Raw genomic sequence first — 22,622 nt, forward strand, 5'->3', positions numbered from 1 at the left:
TTTCCAAAAAATATTTCTTAGAAAACTAGTATTTTATTTTCTTATATTTGATAACAGCTTTAAAATGAATTGAAAAATTATTTTTTAACTTTTCTTATTTAGCTTACTTGAGGTAGAGTTATTTTTCTTATTTAGTTTCGTATAAGATAGAGTTGTTTTCATCTGAAAGTAACTTTATCTCAAAATTAAGAGATAATTTTTCTTTAACCTCTTTTTGTTTTTAAAATTTTCCCCCTATTACTACCCGTCTACCAAATACAAGAAACTGAGAAAAACTATCTTCACTTAGAACAAAATTCTTTTTCTTTCTTTGTTTTTTCCTTTCTGAAATTATATTTTTTAATTTTTGATTTTTGATTTTTGATTTTTTTGGGGAGAATCTTGAAAGTCTCACTCTCATATCAGCTAATTGATAACTATTCACAGTCGACTCTCCACATCCCCCTAAAACCCTCCAACATCCATATATAAATGCTTTATATGCAACAACCCATCTCTCATTAACAACACATACAAACACACACAAAAAACACAACAAAAAACCCATTTTCCATGATGGCTTATACTTGTTCTTCTCCTTCTTCCTCTACCTCCTCTTTCTTCTCCATCAAACCCAAAACCCCATCTCCCAAACCCCATTTCCCAAAACCCCATTTCATCAAAGCCTCCACAAACCCATCTCCTCCACCACCACCACAACAACAGCCAAAACCCATCTCAGTCTCCAAACCCCGCCGCCCACTCGACGAAAACATCCGCGACGAGGCTCGCCGCAACAACCCAACGTATTCCCACCTCTTCTCCGCCAAGTACGTCCCTTTCAACCCGGACCCATCTCACCAAACCTCCGACGAGTCCTACTCCCTCGACGAGATCGTGTATCGCTCTCGATCCGGCGGGCTGCTCGACGTCGAGCACGACATCGCCGCCTTGAAAACCTACGACGGCAAGTACTGGCGCGACCTCTTCGATTCCCGCGTCGGCAAAACCACGTGGCCTTACGGCTCCGGCGTCTGGTCCAAGAAAGAATGGGTCCTCCCGGAGATCGACGACGCCGATATCGTGTCGGCTTTCGAGGGAAACTCTAACCTTTTCTGGGCTGAGCGTTATGGCAAACAGTTTCTGGGCATGAATGATTTGTGGGTTAAACACTGTGGGATTAGCCATACTGGGAGTTTCAAGGATTTGGGTATGACTGTTTTGGTGAGTCAAGTGAATCGGCTTCGAAAAATGAACCGTCCTGTTGTTGGGGTTGGCTGTGCCAGCACCGGAGACACCTCGGCCGCGCTTTCGGCCTATTGTGCCTCTGCTGGGATTCCCTCCATTGTTTTCTTGCCTGCTAATAGAATCTCCATTGCCCAGTTGGTTCAGCCCATTGCCAATGGCGCTTTCGTGTTGAGCCTCGACACTGATTTCGATGGATGTATGCATCTCATCCGTGAGGTAACCTCTGAATTGCCCATTTATTTAGCTAATTCATTGAATAGTTTGAGATTAGAGGGTCAGAAAACTGCTGCTATTGAGATTTTGCAACAATTTGATTGGCAAGTGCCTGATTGGGTTATAGTTCCGGGTGGGAATCTTGGGAATATATATGCTTTTTATAAAGGTTTCCATATGTGTAAAGAATTAGGCCTTGTGGATAGGATTCCTAGGTTAGTTTGTGCTCAGGCTGCCAATGCAAACCCGCTTTACTTGCATTACAAGTCAGGGTGGAAGGATTTCAAGGCTGTAAAGGCGAATGCTACGTTTGCATCCGCTATTCAGATAGGTGATCCCGTTTCGATTGATAGAGCAGTGTATGCCCTGAAGAATTCTAATGGGATTGTTGAGGAGGCAACTGAGGAGGAGTTGATGGACGCTATGGCGGAGGCGGATTCAACTGGGATGTTTATATGCCCGCATACGGGTGTTGCATTGACTGCATTGATTAAGTTGAGGAAGAGTGGGGTGATTGGGAAGACAGATCGGACGGTGGTGGTGAGCACTGCACATGGGTTGAAGTTTACTCAATCTAAGATTGATTATCATTCTAAGGAGATTAAGGATATGGCGTGCCGGTTTGCTAATCCGCCGGTTCATGTCAAGGCTGATTTTGCATCGGTTATGGATGTGTTGCAGAGGTATTTGTTGAGTAAGTCGCCGAATCATTAGGGCATGATTGATTGTTGAGCATTGTTATTTGGTTTGGTTGGCTTTGGTGTTTGTTATTTTTGTTTTGCTTCTTGTTGTTCGATGTAGGACAAGGAAATGTTTAAGATGAGTAACTGTTATAGTCTTATATAAGCTTTGATAGGAAAGGAGTTTAGTTGTAACCTGTAAGGCAGCATAGCCAAATTTTGGACAAATTCCTTGTAATTTGAATTCGACGACATTTCTGTTTACTCGTTTCTTGTGTTCTGTATGCTGCTCTGTGTTGGAGTTATATTTATGTTTCATCTGTTGACTTGCTTGTTTTATTTCATAATTTTCAGAATTTATGTAGTTCAACTAGTAATTTCTATGCTTTCTCTCTAGCTTTCATTTCATTGATTTGAACTAAAAACAGGTTTCTGAATATATAGAGCTGCAGGAGTGTGACTTTGACAAGCTGTGATATTGAATTTGTAAATCCCTTCGTGAAATCATTTTATCTTGTACTTTGCTGTTGAAGCAATATTTTACACTTAAAGAGTAATTGATGCCTGCATTTAAAGGTCTATCTAAGAAGTTTTAGGGGAAGTAGTTCTTAACTTCTATGATCATGGTCACATCATGTTATGTTCTCCATCATTGTTTTGAGCCCACGCACCCCAAATGGGTTAATTTATTACAATTCTAGCAATCATTCAGTTTCTCACCTTTCTGCCAATCGCATGGTGATTCTGAGTTATTTTCTTCATTCTGAATGCAATTTATTTATCTTGGAGGGAAGCCTACAGGGTTGTAGAAACTAGAAAGTATTGAGTATTGACTTCCAAATCTGCAAAAGTTACTGTCTTTTGGAGATTGAAATACCTCTCAGCATGAGTGAGGCTGTCTGAAATTGGCAGGTATATGATTATTCCCTTCACGTGAGGAAACTGTAGTGGGCATGGAATTTGGCATCAGACTTTGCTGAGAGTATAAAAAAACGAAAGATCTGCAGGTATGGTGGTATGTGATCTTGACTTGCAGAAAATGGATTCAGAATAATCTTTGCTGTGAATTGATGGATTTAGATTCGGAAGAAACCAATAAACTCTTAGGTCATGTTTTGATTAATTTTAGCAAGCACAAACTCTAAATGGGGTCTGGCCTGGTTCAGAAATTGTAAATTTAAACACTACCCCTCAACCCCACCAGCCCACTAATGTAGACTTTTCAACCAGTTGATGTCAATTCAATGAACTTGGTCTGGAGCCTCTAGTCATTGAAAGATTTACTGCAAGCATCAATGACATGAACACTTGCTTTTTGGTTCATTGGACAATGATTGAGCCTATAAACAACACTTCCACACACCCCCAAAATCCACCACCCCCCCCCCCCCCCCCCCCCAAACAACAACCAAAAACCCACCCAAAAAAAAAAAAAAAAAAAAATTTTTTGGAAGTAGTTCTCTTTCATTTCTGACTTTTCTCATTTCTTGATATAGGCAAGATTAGATTGTTACGGCACCATCACTTTCCTTAATCATCCAATTCCTTGAGGTGTGGGGACCTTTCCAATGGGGGAGAGAGAAGGAAAAGAAAAAAAAAAAACCACATGCAATTACATAGAAGTTAAAATAGCTATTTACCTATTTCAGAATTTTGATAATCAAAGTTCTTTGTTATTGAATTAAAGTTCAAAAGAAGAAGAAGAAGAAGACGAGATATGTTGCAATTGAAGGAATATAGGGAACAAAATAATTTTTCTTCTCAACCATTCACTTCAATCGGACCCTCGGCTAACACAAATAATTTTCACTGATATTTTCAACGTTCAAGTGCTTCACAAAATTCGATAGAAATAAGATTAAACATTGTCACATCCCCATCCTTATAAACTAATAAAAATGTGTTTGAACTTTGAATAGCATAGCTTTGTTTAAGCTTTTGTGTGTGGAAACTTGGATTTTTTTTTCAAAATAACACCAATATTCGAACAATTTTCTTGAGTATAAGAGACTTGAGATGTTAGTTATCTAAATAGTTTAAAAACAATGTTACTAAGAGCCTGTTTGGGTAAGCAATTTCCACAACTCAATTCTCAGTTTCCATAACTCATAACTCAAAAATGGTGGGACCCATAGCAAAAAGGTTGTTTGGCCAAACAATAACTCTGTTTCCATAACTCATAACTCAATGGTATTTCCGTAAATAAACACACATGAGGGACCCACAGCCGCAACTTTTGACCACCTTTTGACTTTTTTTTTTTTTGGGTTGGCTGTTCGTTCCTTTTTTTTGGGTTGGCGTTGGCTGTTCGTTCCTTCTTCTACTTCTTCTTCTTCTTCTTTTTTTTTTTTTTTTTTTTTTTTTAGTACCTAGACTCACCAAACTTAGTGAAAAAAAAAAAAAAAAAAATCCCAGACCGAACAGCCAACCCAGGAGGAAAAAAAAAAAAAGAAGAAGCTGCTAGTGGAAAAAAAAAAAAAAAAGCTGCACTGTGACAGGCGTGGGTCCTCCAAATACTGTGAAAAGTAGTGAGTGATGGAAACTGAGTGATGAAGGCAAACAGATGTGAAAAATTGAGTGATGAGTGATGGAAATTGAGTGACAGAAATTGAGTGACGAAAAAAGCTTACCCAAACAGGCCCTAAGAATGAGTTTGGATTGGGATGAAAACTTCTGCGTTTGCGTTTTGTTTTTTTTTTTTTTTGTTTTTTTTTTCTTTTTCACGCGTTTTTGAGCGTTTTGAGTGTTGCGGCTACTGTTCATGCACTGTTCAATGAACAGTAGCCGCAAACTTTGACTTTTCAAATTTTTTTTGGACCAATCACAGCACATCGTGTACTGTTCACGGACCCACAAATTTCACTTTTCAGCAACTTTTTCATTAAAAATGGGTCCCACGATACTATTCACACATTTAAAAATTATTTTGTTACAGTATTTTTCAGTTTTCAGTTTCAATTTTTAGTTTTCAGCTGTATCCAAACGGACCCTAAGAGACTTGAGATGTTAATTATCTAAATAGTTTAAAAACAAAGTCTTTCAAAAGGCAGCTGTCACTTCATAACGGTCAATGCATGTAAGCACAACAAAGTCTTTCTAAAAGCCCCAGTCATTTTCTTAAATAATTCTCTCTTTCTTTCTCTAATTCTCTGCACACTTAAAAATCATAGTACAATTCACAAAGCTATATACTTACGTACCAAGAAATTCATAGAGACCCCATCAAAAAAAGAAAAAGAAATTCACAGAGAGAAATCAGAGAGTGAGATCTTTTTTGGAGGAAGATGGAGTTGAAACAAAGTGTAGAGCAATTCAAAGGCCAAACGAGGCTACCCAAATTGGCAATCCCAACAAGTTATGATCTTTATCTCAAACTTGACCTCACAGCATGCACTTTTTCTGGTACAGTACAAGTTAACCTTAACATCCTTGAACACACTAAGTATCTCGTCCTAAATGCTCTAGAACTTGATGTTCATAAAGTCTGGTTCACAAAATCTAACAACCAAGTAAGTACATAACTCTTGTTCCCTCATTGAGTCTACTAGTTATGGGTGTTTTTTTAATGCTGTTTTTTCTTGGTTTTTGAAGACATATCAGCCGTGTGATGTTGTTTTGGATGGTGATGATGAGATACTAGTGCTGGTCTTTGATGAAATGCTTAGTCCTGGTGATGGAGTTCTGGGGATTGATTTTTCTGGGGCCCTTAACCAGCAATTGAAGGGACTCTATAGATGGTAGCTCTTTTTCTTGTTCTTTTTTTACCATAATTGTTTCCATGGAAAACATATTTTTTGGAGAATAACTCTTGTGGAAAACTTACCCATTTTCTTGTATTTTGGTTGCAATTCTGCAAATTCTCAGAAAAATCATATGTTGTTTTTGGCTTGCATATAATATTATAAATAATTTCATGTAATTCCAAATAATTATAAAAACAAAAACTTTCATTTATGAAACTGGAAAAACATTTGATATTTTTTGGACCATTTAGGAGCTTCAAATGGAAATGTTAAATCCAAATTTGAAATCTTTGTGAAAATTATGTGGAAAGCGAACATATTTGAGCAAAATAGGTCATTTGGGAAAAAATAAAGTAATCAATCAACACCGGTCGATCAATAATTAGTCAACGATCAATCTGTTGAGCGAGAGGGGTGGGTGCAATGTTACCATTGGGAGAGTTTCTATTTATTTATTTTGTGTTTGTGTAGAGTATATTTGTGAGGGTCTATCGAGTATGTAATGTTTTGGAACATGTGTTTTGCATTGGACATGTTTCCCATTGACCACATAAAACATTTTTTGTTGATCAGCATTTTCCACTATACCTGTTGGAATATTCACGTGTGAGTGGTTTTATTAGCTAAGTAATGAAGTCCCACATGGATACATTCGACAAGAATGTGTAGTTAATAACATAATTGTATCCAAATTGGTCCATTAGCTTAAACTTTTGGGTCAATTGGTGTTCTTGTACATATATTGACTATTCAATTAGGTTTTCCTAAGACGTTTTCTCCCCAACAAGTAGGGGAAGAAACCATAGAAAAGAAAGAAGAAATGAAAATTTTTGAATTTTTAGTTACTATTGAGAATAATCAAGTACATAATAATCCCACCAATGAGGCAGAACTTGAAACAACTATGTAACAGACAGTTATTTGTCTTGGGCATTAACCCTTTTATTTTGACAGTACTTATGTGGATGGAGGAGTGAAGAAGAATATGGCAGTTACTCAGTTTCAAGCGGTGGATGCAAGGCGGTGCTTTCCTTGCTGGGATGAACCTGCTCTTAAGGTATGCATAATTAAGAATTTCCCTTTGCCCTTGAAATAACTCACTCTCTCACTTATTTAGAGCCCAGAATCAATTTACCTTAAGTGACATTTACTTGCGCCCCCTTTTTTAAAAGTAGTGACTTTTACATGCTTGTATGAAACAACAGGTAAAATAGAACTTTTAATCATGGAAACAGATTATAAACGATATTACCATAGATTTGTTTTTGTGAATAGCTTAAATGAAGCAAATAGGCAACATAGTATACTTGTATTTGTGTTTTGTTTAGTCAATTTTAATGAATATCAGGTGTAAGTGGCCACAAATATCTGATTAGAGTTAACTAATACTGTTCTTATGTGGTTTAAATTATTCTTGAAACTCCATTTTTTCTCTTTAATTTACTGCTGCTCAGGCATTTACTAATACATTCTTTACAGGCCACCTTCAAGATCACAATAGACGTGCCATCAGAATTGACAGCATTGTCCAATATGCCAACTACTGATGAAAAGCTCAATGAAAATATCAAGACTGTTTATTTTGAGGAATCTCCAATTATGTCAACTTATTTGGTGGCTGTTGTTGTTGGTGTATTTGATCATATTGAAGAAACCACAGCTGATGGTATGCATATAAGGCCGATGCTTCTTTATTTACTTTTTTTTTTTCTCTTCTTTTTTCTTTTCAAGTTTATGTACACTTTTGCACTGTACATACAGGAACCAAGGTTCGTGTATATTGTCCTGTTGGAAAGTGTGATAAAGGGAAGTTTGCTTTAGATGTTGCTGTTAAGGCTCTTGACATATTTACTAGGTAATTCCCATGATCTTTTCTCTTGGTCGTGAGGAAATTTTTGAACTTTACACTCCTCAATCTTGTCTTTACATAGATCAATAAAATCAAATTTATCCACAATGACATGATTTAAAAAAAAAAAACAAATGAGGGACACTGTGACATTACATAGAGTTTGGTCTATAGTTATACACAGGAGAAGGTGAACTTTTCAGTACATTCTTGTTTGACCTTCCAAAGAACAGAATGAATTTTTATTTTTATTTTTTAAAATTTCCTTCTTTCCTTTCAATTGATTGGTAAAGATTAAAGGAACAAGTTAGTTTCTCTGAAACCTGACTCTAAAACCTAGTTGAGTTGTAAATATGACGTATAAGGTTAAAAGAGAGAAGAGGAGAAAAGAAGGATGGAGAGAGAGAGAGAGGCTTGAGAAAATGTCTAAGGCTTTCCTAAGCATTCAGTCACCTTAGCACATATTTATGTTAGATTTTATGCAATGATTACAAGAATACCTTTATGCTAATGTAAAATAACATGCTAATAAGTGGAAGTAACTCTAATAACTTCATCCAGATACTTCTCAACTCCTTACCCACTTCCAAAACTTGATATGGTTGCTGTTCCTGAATTTTCTGATGCGGCTATGGAGAATTATGGTTTGATCACATACCGTGAAAATGTGCTACTTTACGATGATTTACTTTCTCCGGCAGACAGGAAGCAGTTTGTAAGTTACATATCTAACAGAATTTACATTTCATTTTTCTCTTTTGCATTATGATCCTCCCAAAAAATAATCAATCTGCTTTGAGGCCTAGCAGCTCCTGCTTGTCATGAAATGCAATTTCAAGACACCTTTTGTTTTACTTTTTCTACGTTCCCTTTTTATAAATCAAAAAACATAATAGGGAAATGTAGTATTCTTTTTTATTTCCCCAAAAAACCTTATTATAGAATAACTGACTACTATTGATAATTTCTTGATGCAGTCAATTCATTAAATGGTTTATTATATAGTGCTATTAATAAGAAAAATCTGGAACAAATAACAGAACAATTTCAATGGAGATCATAATTACTTTGAAATAAGTATTCTTCTATCCTAAATAGTTGTTAGTTCTTTAAATCATATTCTGGTTGTGTCAGCTCACAATTGCTGTATCACATGAAGTAGCCCATCAATGGTTTGGCAATCTGGTAACAATGGAATGGTGGAGTCATTTATGGCTTAATGAGGGATTTGCAACATGGGTAAAATTGAGTCATCTTACATTACTGCTTCCACTTGCTGGCTATTTCAATACATTCATTTTTCTTTTAAAATCTCTATTTGATCTTAAATTTCCAGGTAAGTTATATGGCCACTGACATCATGTTTCCTGAGTGGAAAATATGGACTCAATTTCTTCTAAAAACAAATGATGGCCTGCGTATGGATGCATTGGAACAATCGCATCCTATTGAGGTAAGGAAGTGAATGCTTTTGTTAAAAGTTGCAAATAGCACATCAACTATGCATGTTAAATTATTTATCTTGTTAGTGAATCAAGTGATAAAATCAACAATCTTTTTAATTGGCAAACTACTTCCTAAAATGGCATGTTCTTCGGGATTTCAAGCACTGCAATGAGCAGCATCAAAGTAAATTTATTGACACAAAGTCAACCTAGTGTGTGTGTGTGTTCACATGCATGTGCATCTGTCATCAGAGTGTGTGGAGCACTACCTAGTAGGAGGGAGGTGACAGTGCAGGGAAATATCCTATAATCCAACTCCAAAGATTGAAGCACTAATTGTACTATATTATAAGTAAGTCTCAATTATGAATTCAATCGAGAAAAAATTGTTAGGCAATTTTCGATATAAAGCATGACTTTAACTTGTAATTCAACTCTGTCCATCACATGATATTTGGCATATTTGCAGGTGGAGGTACACCATGCTCGTTCAATAGAGGAAATATTTGATTCTATCAGCTACAAAAAGGGATCTGCTGTTATTCGAATGTTGCAGGGTTATCTTGGTGATGGTACATTTCAGGTGTGATAGTTCATGCTTGACTTAAAATAGTTAAGTTATTTATATATGGAGCACCAAATATTGATTCTGTAATTTCATAGTAAAACCTTCTATGCAATATTTCATAACCATTTCTTGGAAAATCTATACAGAACTAATGCTTGGCATTTATCAGTTAATATCATTTGTTTATAAAGCTTTAATGGCTCTTTTGTTTATTAAGCAGGTTTGGCACTTTATAATTGTCAAGGCTGTTATGTAATTTATGTTCATTTCTGATCATATTCTAGGTTAACAATGCTATTATAGTCTTCAATTATTCAATGGGCTAAAAGAATATATATTGATACCAAATGGGCTCAAAAATTAAGAGTGGATTGGGGTTTGATCCAGTGTGTAGGATGCTTTTGCCAAGTAACACCTTCTAGGTATTTTCTTTTGCAGAAATTCTTGCTCCAGTGTCTGTTCTTCTTTTAGAATCTACGTATTTTCCGTGTCACTTATATTTGTCAAATCGGAAGCTTTCTTTGATCACCTATTCCACTAATCGCAGTCACTACAATGTATCATTTCTCAGTGCAGTAGACCTTTATATCACATTTTCATGAAAGTAAGGTTCTTAATAACAAAAATTTCAGCATGAACATTTTTCTTTTGTCAACATGTTATGCACACAAATTTATGAACAAAATGGCTGAAGGGAAAGGCCTGAATTATATTCCTGTAGACATTTAATTCGCACTTCTTGAATGTGATCAAAAAATTTCACCATGTAATGAGTGGATAGAAAATTAACTTTGAATAAATTACATATATAACTCTGTGACATCTTATTTGAACCAGAAATCCTTAAGTTCGTACATAAAAAGATATGCTGGAAAAAATGCAAAGACAGATGATTTATGGGGAGTTCTTTCAGAGAACTCTGGTGTTGAACTCAATTCGATGATGGATGCTTGGTCAAAGAAAAAAGGATTTCCAGTTATCTCTGTAAAATACAAAGATAATATTTTGGAATTTGAACAGGTATTATTATTAATTAATAAGCAAACGGGCATTTCTTAAAATCTTAGGTCAAGTTATTCATCTTTATCTATGACCATCTTTGTTATTGTGGAAATCTGATACAGTTTTAAGATTTGCAGTCGCAATTCCTATCATCTGGTTTGGGTGGTGATGGACTCTGGATTGTTCCAATAACCTTATCAATTGGTTCATATAACAAATGCAAGACTTTCCTTTTGGAAACTAAATCTGGAAAAGTGGATATATCTGAACTGGTTCATTCTCCCCATGAAAACTCAAGCTCAGTTAATGAAAAGAATAAAGAGAAATGTGATGACCATTTCTGGGTCAAAGTTAATACTGAGCAGAGTGGTTTCTACAGGGTAAATTATGAAGATAAGCTTGCAGCTCGACTTAAGAAAGCCATAGAGAGTAATTGCTTGTCAGCACCAGATAAATTTGGTGTGTGCCGTATCCAACAATAAATTAATAACTGATCATATGTTGTTGTATTAGGCTGGCTGTATTCATAGGAAACTGATCACATGGTGTGAAGTATACTAGATTTCTGACTTTGGTGTTTAGTTCCTAGGGTAGGTGTCACAACAGGGAAGCATTGTTGTGACTAGAGTTTGGCAAATGAATGGCAAAATTAAGACTGCATATTTGGTCTCTATATGTTAATTCCTTATAAATACCAAGCCTATCCTCTCTTTATAATAAATTCCTTACATTAGGGGTTTTTCTTGATTTATGCCATTATAAGTTCTGCAGTCATGGTCAAATAGCATAAAACTCCTTTTACGTCTCAATTTTCAGGCATTTTGGATGATACATATGCTCTTTGTGAGGCTTGCAAACAACCACTGTCATCTTTGCTTTCTTTGATGGTTGTGTACAGAAAAGAGCTTGATTTCATTGTGTTATCGAAACTCATTAATGTAAGGAAAACTTCTATATCTTGATAATGTTATTATCAACCCCAAATATTTACTAGGACTTGACTTTTTTAAGTGATGTACACAACAGGTGTGTTATAAAGTTATGGAGATAGCTAGTGATGCCATCCCAGCTGTAGTGAATGAGTTGAGACAATTTTTCATTGATCTTCTCCTCTTTTCTGCAGAGTAAGAACAATCACCATACATATTATTATGTCAATGACTGCATTCCAACTCACTGGTTGCTGGATACTGATTGGAACCTCTTCTTCACAATTTTTTACTTTGAGTGGAGATGAGCTTGTTGATCAGTGTGCAAGTTTCTTGGTTGGGGCTGACGTGTAGGCCAAAAAAAAAAAACACAAGGATATTTTTTAGTATCTAGCAATTGTGCATTAAATTGTTTTTCAAACATATGGATACCTATCTTTCTAAATGAATATCTTCATCTTTATAATGTTTGCAGCCTCCTTGGCATTATCTTCAAATTACTGTTATATACGTACTGATTTCAGTTAATAGAGTGAAGTAAACTTCTTCATACACTTCAATATCATTTTTTTTCTTTGTGCAGAAAATCAGGTTGGGAATCAATATCTGGAGAGAGTCATTTAAACGCACTGTTGAGAGGAGAAGTCTTTCTGGCTTTGGCCACTTTTGGCCATAATAAAACTCACAAGGAAGCAATCCAGCGCTTTCAGATGTTACTGAATGATAGAAATACTCGTCTCCTGTCAGCCGACACTAGAAAGGTAATGTATTTTTGAATAACTTCCTTATTTGTAGGGGCATTTCAAGTTTGATATTCAACAGTGGTGTATGCTTTGCAGGCTGCTTTCATTGTTGTAATGTTAAATGCTAGTACCACAGATAGGAATGGATTTGAGTCCCTACTGAAGCTCTATAGAGAAGCGGATACTGTGCAAGAGAAGGAATTGGTTTTACGTAAGATTTAGTAACATTTGAAATAATATCCTGTGTCACTTTTTGGGTTAAAGCTACTTAAATTTAATGCCATTCTTTCATCCACAGGTTGTCTTGCATCTTGTCCAGACCCAAATATATTGCTTGAGGTTCTAAATTTTATGTTGTCTGATGAGGTATTGGTTGTGCCAATTAAATCATGGTTTCTAACGGCCTTGTCTTCCTTGCTGGTCTAATTGTTGCTCATCTAAATATCCTTTTAGGTTCGAGATCAAGATAGTATTTACGTGCTTTTCATGATAAGTTCAGAAGGCCGTGAGGTAGCATGGAGATGGTTGAAGGTATGCAGTTCATCGTCAACATCTTCATGATGAGTTTTACTTTTGAATATTACCATCATTTTGGGATTCAGGAAATAATTGGGATTATGTCTAATTGTGTATATGGTCTAGAAAGTATTATCATTGGGAATTAAGAAGCAATTAATTACTTTGAATGTTTTCATCTATTTTGAAGTTTTCTTCTTGAATTAAAATTTGCGGAGACTTATATATTCGGTGATAAATGCAGGAGAATTGGGACTTGATCTTTGCCAAATATGGTGTGATGTTAACCTACTATTGCATTACTAAGATTCTCCCTCTGGTAATCAATTCAGCCTTTTTAAATAGCAATGTTACATGTGTGTATCTTGAGTCTTTTATCCCAAATATACAGTTGCTATGATACAGTGGTTGGCTAGTTAAAAGAAACTCCACCCAGTTTTTTATTTCCATCAATTATTTATCAATAAATGTAGTTTGGCCTCCCCAAATAGTACTTTGGATACATTAAACTTGAAATATCAAGCTTGATAGTTAACCACCTTTTTACTTGTTCTTAGCCACCTTGTTACTTAATTTCCTCCTTTACCTTGATTTAATCGGCAATACATAAACCAAAATCACCATCAGTTTTTTGAATAAATTGTATTATGATGCAAAAATCCAAAACTAACCCTTTAAGTTTCAACTTTTGTCATTTCAGTTTTTTAAGTTTCAGTTTTGTCATTTTAGTCCTCTTAAGTTTCAATTTTTGTCAATTCAGTATTCCGTTAGGTTTTAGTTAAGTGGTGCCGTTAAGTGAACCAAAATAACGCTGTTTAGGTTTTTTTTTTTTTTAATAATAAATTTCGTAATTAAAACAAAATCAAAAACTGTTATTAAAAGAAAATACAAAAGAAAACAATTAAGGGGAATGATGTTGTTCCCCTTCCCTTGAAAACAAAACAAAAAACCCTAATGAATGATGAATTTGTATGCCCTAATTGAGAAAATTGGGGGGAAAAAGAGAGGGGGAAAGAGGAAAGTACTGAAGTTTTATTCTCATCTCACATTGATTAACAAGGATAAACAAAAAAATGAAAATTTTTTTTTTTTTATATGTATACATATGTATGGAGACCAATTCAAGCTTCGCGTGCTAATTTCAGACTTAACCACGGAGTAAAACTTTTTTTTTTTCAAACCTTTCCTCAACCTTTGAAAATAGCAATCAAATTCACTTTCACTTCCTCGTACCATCTTTCATTTGTCTTTCAACTTTCAAGAAAGTCCCAATTACCATGGAGTTTTTCAAGAACGCCACTCTAAGACTGAGAAGTCACTTCAACAAGTACCTAGTAGCTGAAGATGACAAAGAAAAAGTACGATATAAGGGCAACGATGCCTCAAATAGAGTGTTTTGTTCTATTGAGTATGTAGAAGAAAACAACAACCTTATCTGCTTGAAAAGCTGCCATGGCAAATACCTCAAGGCCTCAGACAAACCCTTTTTACTAGGGATAACAGGGAACAAAGCGTTACAAGCTATGCCAATATTAGAATAATTCTATCGACTGGGAGCATAGAAAAGATGGGGTTTACTTGAAATTTATAATCTCGTCTCTCCCCTTGCAGATCTCTAACTCGCTCTCTTTCCCTTCTCCTTTTCTCCCAATTTTTTTCTTTCCCCTTAATTGTTTCCTTTTTTTTTTAATAACAATTTTTTATTTCGTTTTAATTACGAAATTGAAAAAAAAAAGAGCCTAAACGGCATCGTTTTGGTTCACTTAACGGCACCACTTAATGGAATACTGAATTGACAAAAATTGAAATTTAGAGGACTAAAATGACAAAAGTGGAAACTTAGAGGGTCAGTTTTGGATTTTTGCCTATGATAACTTATAAATTGTATCATGATAACTTTAAAATTTGACTTCAATGTAACATGAAAAATTAGGGTTATCTTTCGAAAAATATCACTTCAAGTTTCTTACTAAAGAAAGTACATTGACAAGTTTAGTTGTATTATTATAAATAAACTAGTCGAGTTTGTACATGATGCGCAGTGCATTTTGTTATTTTCCTCCAATATTTCAATAATTTTCTTCTAAAATATTGTAATATTTAGTGTTTTATTTTATAGACAAAATAGAAATACAATAAGATTGATGTACTAATTTGTTCATACTATGTGTTTAAAATTTTGAAAATTGTATTATATTGTGACTGATATAGATAGACTTGATTCATGCATACTTAAAAAAAATGCAAATACCATTTTGATAAATAAAAATAAAAATATTGTTGGATAATTTTTTTTACATTCTTGATCATGTGTTATTAAATTTATTTATTTTTCTTTGTTTCCACTGTTACAAAAGAAAGAATATTTTAGCAAGAATACTATATTTCTACTCAATTGTTTTCATATAAATTCTTAGAAAACTAACATCAAAATTTCATTATACTTAATTAATTAATGCACCACTTAAAATAATTAATATAGAACTATATATGTATTTATCATATTAGTAATCTTTTAATATAGAAATACTACAATTTTGGTTCCATATATATATATATATAAATTATTTTTACATTCTTGATTGTGGGTTATTAATTTAATTTAATTTTTTTTTGTTGGACTTTGTTTCCATTGTTGCAAAAGTAATTAAATTTATGCAAGAATAACATATTTTTAATCAATTTTATTTCACATATAGATCTTAGAAAACTGATATCAAAATTTTATTATACTTAAATAATTAGTGAACCGCTTAAAATAATTAATAAAAATATTTATTTATCATATTAGTAATCTTTTTAATTACATAAAATAAATACTAAAGTGTTGGTTATATATATGTGTGTGTGTATGTGTGCGCGCACGTGCACGTGTGTGTGTATGTGTGCGCGCGCGTGCACGTGTGTGTGAGGGTAAGAAACACAATACAAACTTAAAAGCGTATAAGTTTCTAATCAACACAATTAATTTCTAATTATTAAGGGATAAAATTCCACAATGGGAAGATTAGATTGATGATTGGAGATAGAAACAAATGAACTAAACTCTTAGATTGATAAAAATTTGTTTCCCTAGGTACACATAGAGGTTCTAAGGAGAAAATGCAAGCTCTAGCTTTTCTCTCTCTCTCTCTCTAGTTCTCCCTCCATTTTTTCTGGGTCCTCTTACGTGTTAGTGACCTCCTTCTCTTATTCTCCCCTTTTTCGCTTTCCAACTGTTCCTCCCTTAGGTGGATTTGGGGAGATATTTGTCCTATCAAACCCCTCTCCCTACCATTTCTTGGTCATGAAGGCAGACTGTTGGGGTGTTCTTGTTGTTCAGGCTAGTCATTCTGCATTTAATGGGGTTGACATTAGGTAGGAAGAGCTCATTAATGCAGCGGTGACTATTTCATTGGGTTTTGTGTCTTCTTCTACATGTTCCTTCGGAAAATAGCCGAAGCGGTATCTTCGGTAAAGCAGTTGGTAGCTTCTCGGATAGGTTGCGTTAGACTAGTTCCACGGATTACCTCGGTAACGGGGCCTAGATGGTCTTTCCTCTATTGGGTTCTAGTTATCCTGTATTTACATATGGGCCGGGCCCATCCCATGGAGGAGGCTTTTAGGAATACTCTCCTTGGATTGTAGTCCATGGGGCAAACTTGACCCAATTCCCCAAAAAAAAAAAAATATATATATATATATATATATATATATAATGTCACTAAAAGAAGTTAGAAAATCTATATGGTTATGACTAATTTTTAATGAATTCACAAATATTTAATTTTTTATGGCTTTTGTGTTAGTTGTTGTCAAAGCGACTAAACATGAGAAAGAATTTCATATTCTAAATCAATTATTATTATTTTAGATAATTTTTAAGGAAAAATTTCAAATTTTAAATCTATTATTATTATTATAAATAAATATATTTTCTTATATAATATTTATAAAAATAATCATTTAAATTCCTCTAATATAATATAAATAATTGATGCATAGTTTTATATAATTATATATGCATTTACTCCATTAACTAATTCAATGTACTAATACTATGATGTAAATGCAGTCTTTATTGAGGTATAAGTCTAAATAAAAAAAAAATTCAAGAAATGCATCACATGGCAGAACATTGTGGTTTTTCACATGAGGTCTTTGCTTATATATATATATATAATCGATTGATTCATCATAGGCAACAAAATCACCCTCAAATTTCTCAATTATGTTAAAAAAGTGAGTCATCTCTTGAAAGTGGTTCTGTTCTGTTTATTGATTTTTGATAGCTTGCCTTTAGTAATGATGATATTGATTAATTATCGCCAAAACAATATTGGTATGAATATATGTGTACTCATTTATTAAAGATTATGAACTTGATTCACTTAATAATTAATATAAAGCAATCATAGCATGTCAGATTATGATATGTGGTGAAGATATCCATTAGTGATGCTAAAAACAGATTGCTCACTCATTGAATTTTGTCATTTGGCAGTTCTGTAGCAATGAAAAGGCTGATGAGATAGAAGCATTTTTTGCTAGCCGTATGCATCCTTCTTTTACTATGATTTTGAAACAAAGTATCGAGCAAATCCGACTCAAAGCGAGGTGGGTTGCCAACATAAGGCGAGAGCAATCTCTAGAAGACCTGGTCAAACAATTAGCTTCCATGAAATGCTAGTCTTCATTTTGTTTCCAAAACTATATTGTGAATGTAATGTTAAGAATAATGAACTACATACACTGTATGCTCAGCAACTTGTGTTCTACATGTAAGGAGTTACATATGAAGAAATCAACTATACCATGAACAGTTTGCAACCTGGCATCATTATCCTGAATTCAATTTAGTTTAGTCAGACCAATAGATCAACCAAATAAATATACTCTCAACTTTACTCTTCTCAGTATGCCTACTATCCACTAGCTCTCAACCGCTCTATGTGCCATAACTAGTCTTAACTCTTAACTTAATTGTTCAGACGTCAGACAACGGTTTATTTGAGGCTTTATTTGAAAATTCTGAAAGCAACATTACTTCTTCATTGTAACATATCCCCCTCAAGGTGGGTCTTGATGATTTTCAGCAAGGTACGGTTTGTAACTTCCATCTCTCTGTTTGCTTGAGGATTTAAATGGTTTTTAATTCCTAATTGCCCACAAAAGTCTTGGAATTTCTGGCTATCAAACCGTCGTATCTCGCATGCCAAGTATGAACCATTCCATTACTGCTTTCTCTTTCATGCCAAAGCTAACACACAAAAATATTGCTAAATTCCAAAGAGAAATTCGTGTTTCTGTTCATTTTCTATCAAAAATGCCAAAGACCACAGCTTAAGTGTAAAGTTAAACACAGTCTGACAATCGTAATATACAAAACGAAATCTCATCATACATCCATGCAACTTTCTATAAAAGGTGTATTTGGATTTACAAACCTCATAGAAAAACAAAAACACCAAAAATGAAGAATAACCAAGTACATTAAACTTAGTATTTACCATGTATAATCTGATTTCATGTGTCTTTCGGAACAATTCACTTTTGACAAAAGTGCGGTACATAAAGTCATTTGAAAATAAAGAATGTAAATTACATTTTGATTCCTCTATGTTTAAGGTTACTGTCAATTTGATCTTTTATGCTTTATTATTTATTCATTTATTTTTAAATTTTGATTAGTAAAGTTTCTATTTACTGTCAATATCCAATTAATTGCTCATGTTATTTTTGTTAATAAATTGGAAGAAACCCATTAGGGGATTTTGTCATTATAGGGAGAAAAAAAAATAATTTCAAGTACTGTCCATGACCCATGTAATTGTAGAACAACAAATTAACCTTAAGTAGGGTCTACAAAATGTATTTTAAGTGGTGTGTTCAGAATCTATTTTATCTTGGATCTAAAACATGCTACTTCAACATATGTATAGATACAATGGAAATACCGAAATAGCATTTGCTGACATATATGTATATTGGGAAAGAAAAATGGAATAGCAGAAATTTTTTTAAAATGAAGTAAGAGATTGAGAAGATCAAAGATTCAAAGAAAGTAATAAAGAGCAAACCTCTTGAACTTCCTTAAGAAAAGCATCATAGGAATAGGATCCATCGTATGCCTCATAAGTCTATTTCAAATCAATAATTTTGAACCCTAAAAGGACTTAATAACATTGAAGGAAATTGAAGAGGTATCACTAAGTGATCCTCTTATCAAACTATCAAAAACCAATTTTTTTCAACTGCTAGCAGCTACAGCCAGGTAAAGCACATTGTTTTCAGTATTGTTTCATAATCACATTAGATTCAGTGTTAACACACTTTGTTTTAACTCTTTCTATTAGGTTTCACTGCATGCCTCCGGTAACGAGAGCAAGCCCTCTGTAACCAACAATAACAAGCCTTGAGTAAGGCATAATAAGACTGCCATATAAAAAGCCTTGAGTATGTCATGTGTATTAGAGGCTTCTCATGACATCGAACACATAATGTGGGGCGAAGTTATAGGATGAAACTAGAAGGACAGGCATCGCCTAATATAGACTCTCAGCAGTTATCCTAACAAATTAAAGAGACATCCGTGACAACTTATAAGGTAAGAGTGGTGATAATTACACAATGTGTGTATACGAAAGACAACATGAAATCGTGATTTAAAAACTCAATTACAGTTATAGATGTGAAATCGTGTGCAACAATAATAACTGAAATTTTCAAAACACGATTTCAATTGAAGTGTGTATAATAGTGTGTGCAACAATAATTAGCGATAATTCCCAACCATAGCTTAATGAATTCCAAAGTTAGCACATTTGCAACAATATATGAAAAATTTGTCTGGTTTTTCTTGCTATATGCTACATACAGAATGCACAAATAGCAGTGCTAGACAGTATACACAAGGGAAACAATATTATTTAACTCTCCATCGTAATTTATTATAGCACTGACATTAATGAGAACCTTTCTAACAGGTTCCAACCCTTTTGCCCACGTACCATTATTCACCTTTAACCATTTTGCAATCACCAGTTTCATGATGCATCAGATTTATTGTGTCCAAGTTCAACACATAAACATTTTGACACACTCCGCTGAGCCAAAGATTATCTTTGTAACCAACGCAAACAGTTGAGAATCACAAAAAGGAGTGCACCAATACCTAGTGAACATTTTAGACCATATAAACTATAAAGTGTATTTAGGATCATGAAGTAGAGATCAAGCCCAGAATTTACCAAAAAATGGAAGGCATACAGACATTGTGTATATTAAAAACAATACGGAAGAATGGAAGAAAGTGTTTATGAATATCAGGAAAAAAAAAAAAAAAAACAGTTGAGAAAGAAAAAATGTGAAGAAACCAAATAATTAACTTTCTGTTTTTGGTCATCAAGCACATTTAGTCATGCAAGTTCAACCTAATCAAAGCCATGGCTATCATTCATTTTCAAATTCACAATTCCAACTTAACAGTCAATACTTTTATGGATAATGGGTTCATTGAGTATTTGATAATAGACAATTTTAGAAAAGTTTTAATACCAATTTTATGGAAAATATAAAAAGTTGTAAAAAAAAAAAAATTAGTTACTTTTTTCTTTTCCTATAAAAAGTTTTTAAAATATTATTTAAATTAATACCCTTACTACATTTTGATAACTTATCCCTACTTTTATTATAACAAAGTAATAAATAAATTTCTTTAATATTTTTCTATTGTGTGTAATTAAAAATTGATATATTTTTTTATAAAGTTTATGTAGTAAAATGTATAGTAAACTACCTCACTCAAATTTTTTTTTTTTTCTTTTTCTGATAAGTACCCTCACTTAATTTGAATTTACTTGCTGTTCATGAATCACAGTCCCATGTACTTGGTTCAAGTTCCTTCTAAATATCTTGGCCTAAGTTTTAAATTGAGGGGTAGAAGGGTTGCTGACTTCAATTTTCTAGTGGAAAAACTCAAATCTAAACTCCAAGGGTGGAAGGCAAGACTGCTCTCACAAGTTGGTCGAGCCACCCTTATAAACTCTGTGCTTCATTCCTTACCCTTATACACCTTTTCTTGCTTTTGGGTTCCTGAGAGTATTTGTAATCAGATGGATGCTATAACAAGGAACTTCTGGTGGGGTCATGACCAAGGGGTTAGAAAAATGCATTTTATTAATTGGAATAGGATTTGCCAACTTAGGAGCACAGGTGGTCTTGGTTTTAAGAAATTCAGTTTGATGAATCAAGCAATGTTGGCAAAGTAATTTTGGAGGATCCAACATAACCCCCATTCTATTGTTGCTAAAACTTTTAAGGCTAAGTATTTTCCTAGGTCCTAAATTCTTGACTGTACTCCCAAGCATCATCAGTCATGGTGTTGGAGAAATATCATTAAGCATGAAAATTAGAAACTTAGAGAGGGTAGATGGTGGGTGGGTAATGGATCTAACATTCCTTTAAATCACCCTGCTTGGTACCTAACACAGAATTTACACAACCCAAACCTCACTTTAGGCACTGTGGCAGACTTGATTGATCGAACCTCTTGCACTGGGAAATCAGATCTAGTCAAGGCCCTATATCCATTTCCTATGTGCAAGGATATTCTAGGAATTCCTTTATCAAAAACAGGGGTGGTAGTTGACCAACTTATGTGGAAATACTCAAATTCAGGGGATTACAAAGTCAAAAAAGCTTACCAGGTTCTGCTGCAAGATACCATCCATCAATCCCCTACTAATCACTTACATTTCTCTCCCCCCCCCCCCCCCCCCCCCGGCTGTGTGGAACGTTCTTTGGAAGGTTAAGGCGCCCTTAAAAATATGCAACTGTATTTGGAGACTTCTTCATGATAGCCTACCAACCTTCCATACTCTAAAAAAGTAGAGGAATTACTAATGTTGGTCTGTGCCCTCTGTGTGATTCAGATGATGAGTCTGCCACTCATCTTTTCTTACATTGCCCTTTCTCTAGAGCTTGCTGGTATGGCTCCCAATTAGCTATTCAGTCCTCTGAGGTTGAAGATGTGTCTGTTTTAGAAGTGGGTTAGCAAAACCATTCTTGAGCATAAGCATAAGCACATGGAAGAGGAGAATATGAAATATCTACAGTTATTCTTTACTATCATCTGGTCTATTTGGCACCACACGAACAAAGTCGTGCATGAAAGTAGTGCATGAGGGTTTAAAACCTGACCCATTGAATGTCATTATGACCTCTTAGTCTCTATTTTGCAGGTATCAGGAGGTCTTTGCTCTTTCTAATTGTACCAATGGAAGGAGTGGTGGCTCAAGAGTTCAAGTCCACGGCTGGGTGGTCATTGGGAGCTCATAATCAGGATTGCTGGAGTCAAATAGAAAAGGGTCAAGAGGAGTGCCTATGCTTATGAGGCCCTAAACAGTCAAGGAACCATTGTCTTCAGTGGATGTCATAGCAGTGCAGCTGACTCAGCCTATGGTGCTTTGCTGGAGGCTATGGTGGATGCTGCAATGCAAGCTAGGAGGTGTGGGTTTAGCCAACTTTTGTTCATGAGCAGCAGCAAGGGGCTAGTCTATCAGTTCAGCAGGACTAGTATTCCAAATTGGATGGAGAAGACTACTTTTGCAGATCTGTCTTCTTTGAAACAGCTTGGTGTAGGCTTTAAGTACCTTTTTGTGCCTTCTGTTATACTTAATAGTGTCTATTCTATAGCTGTTTTGGCTACTAAATCTCCTATACACTAT

At 34.5% G+C, this 22,622-nt stretch overlaps 2 protein-coding genes across 3 annotated transcripts; both read left to right on the forward strand.

Moving 5' to 3' along the window:
* Positions 1 to 489: 489 nt before the first annotated feature.
* LOC115992559 (threonine synthase, chloroplastic-like) lies at positions 490 to 2,387 on the forward strand. The gene has a single exon (XM_031116768.1). It carries the CDS (start codon positions 553 to 555, stop codon positions 2,152 to 2,154), a length of 1,602 nt encoding a protein of 533 aa, XP_030972628.1. The 5' UTR covers positions 490 to 552; the 3' UTR covers positions 2,155 to 2,387.
* A 2,819-nt stretch (positions 2,388 to 5,206) lies between these two features.
* Positions 5,207 to 17,734, forward strand: LOC115991934 (aminopeptidase M1-like). 2 transcript variants are annotated; one of them, XM_031115923.1, is made up of 19 exons: positions 5,207 to 5,629; positions 5,712 to 5,857; positions 6,818 to 6,920; positions 7,343 to 7,529; positions 7,625 to 7,718; positions 8,274 to 8,427; positions 8,847 to 8,951; positions 9,049 to 9,165; positions 9,627 to 9,740; positions 10,563 to 10,745; positions 10,865 to 11,186; positions 11,544 to 11,665; positions 11,754 to 11,851; positions 12,240 to 12,417; positions 12,496 to 12,610; positions 12,698 to 12,765; positions 12,853 to 12,930; positions 13,160 to 13,234; positions 17,399 to 17,734. In XM_031115923.1, exons 1-19 carry the CDS (start codon positions 5,405 to 5,407, stop codon positions 17,582 to 17,584), a joined length of 2,670 nt encoding a protein of 889 aa, XP_030971783.1. In that variant the 5' UTR covers positions 5,207 to 5,404; the 3' UTR covers positions 17,585 to 17,734. The 2 variants fall into 2 exon arrangements, with proteins under 2 accessions (XP_030971783.1, XP_030971784.1); XM_031115924.1 differs by lacking the exon at positions 8,847 to 8,951.
* Positions 17,735 to 22,622: the final 4,888 nt, after the last annotated feature.

This window comes from Quercus lobata, chromosome 5, assembly GCF_001633185.2.
Source record: "Quercus lobata isolate SW786 chromosome 5, ValleyOak3.0 Primary Assembly, whole genome shotgun sequence".
Taxonomy (NCBI): Eukaryota; Viridiplantae; Streptophyta; class Magnoliopsida; order Fagales; family Fagaceae; genus Quercus; species Quercus lobata.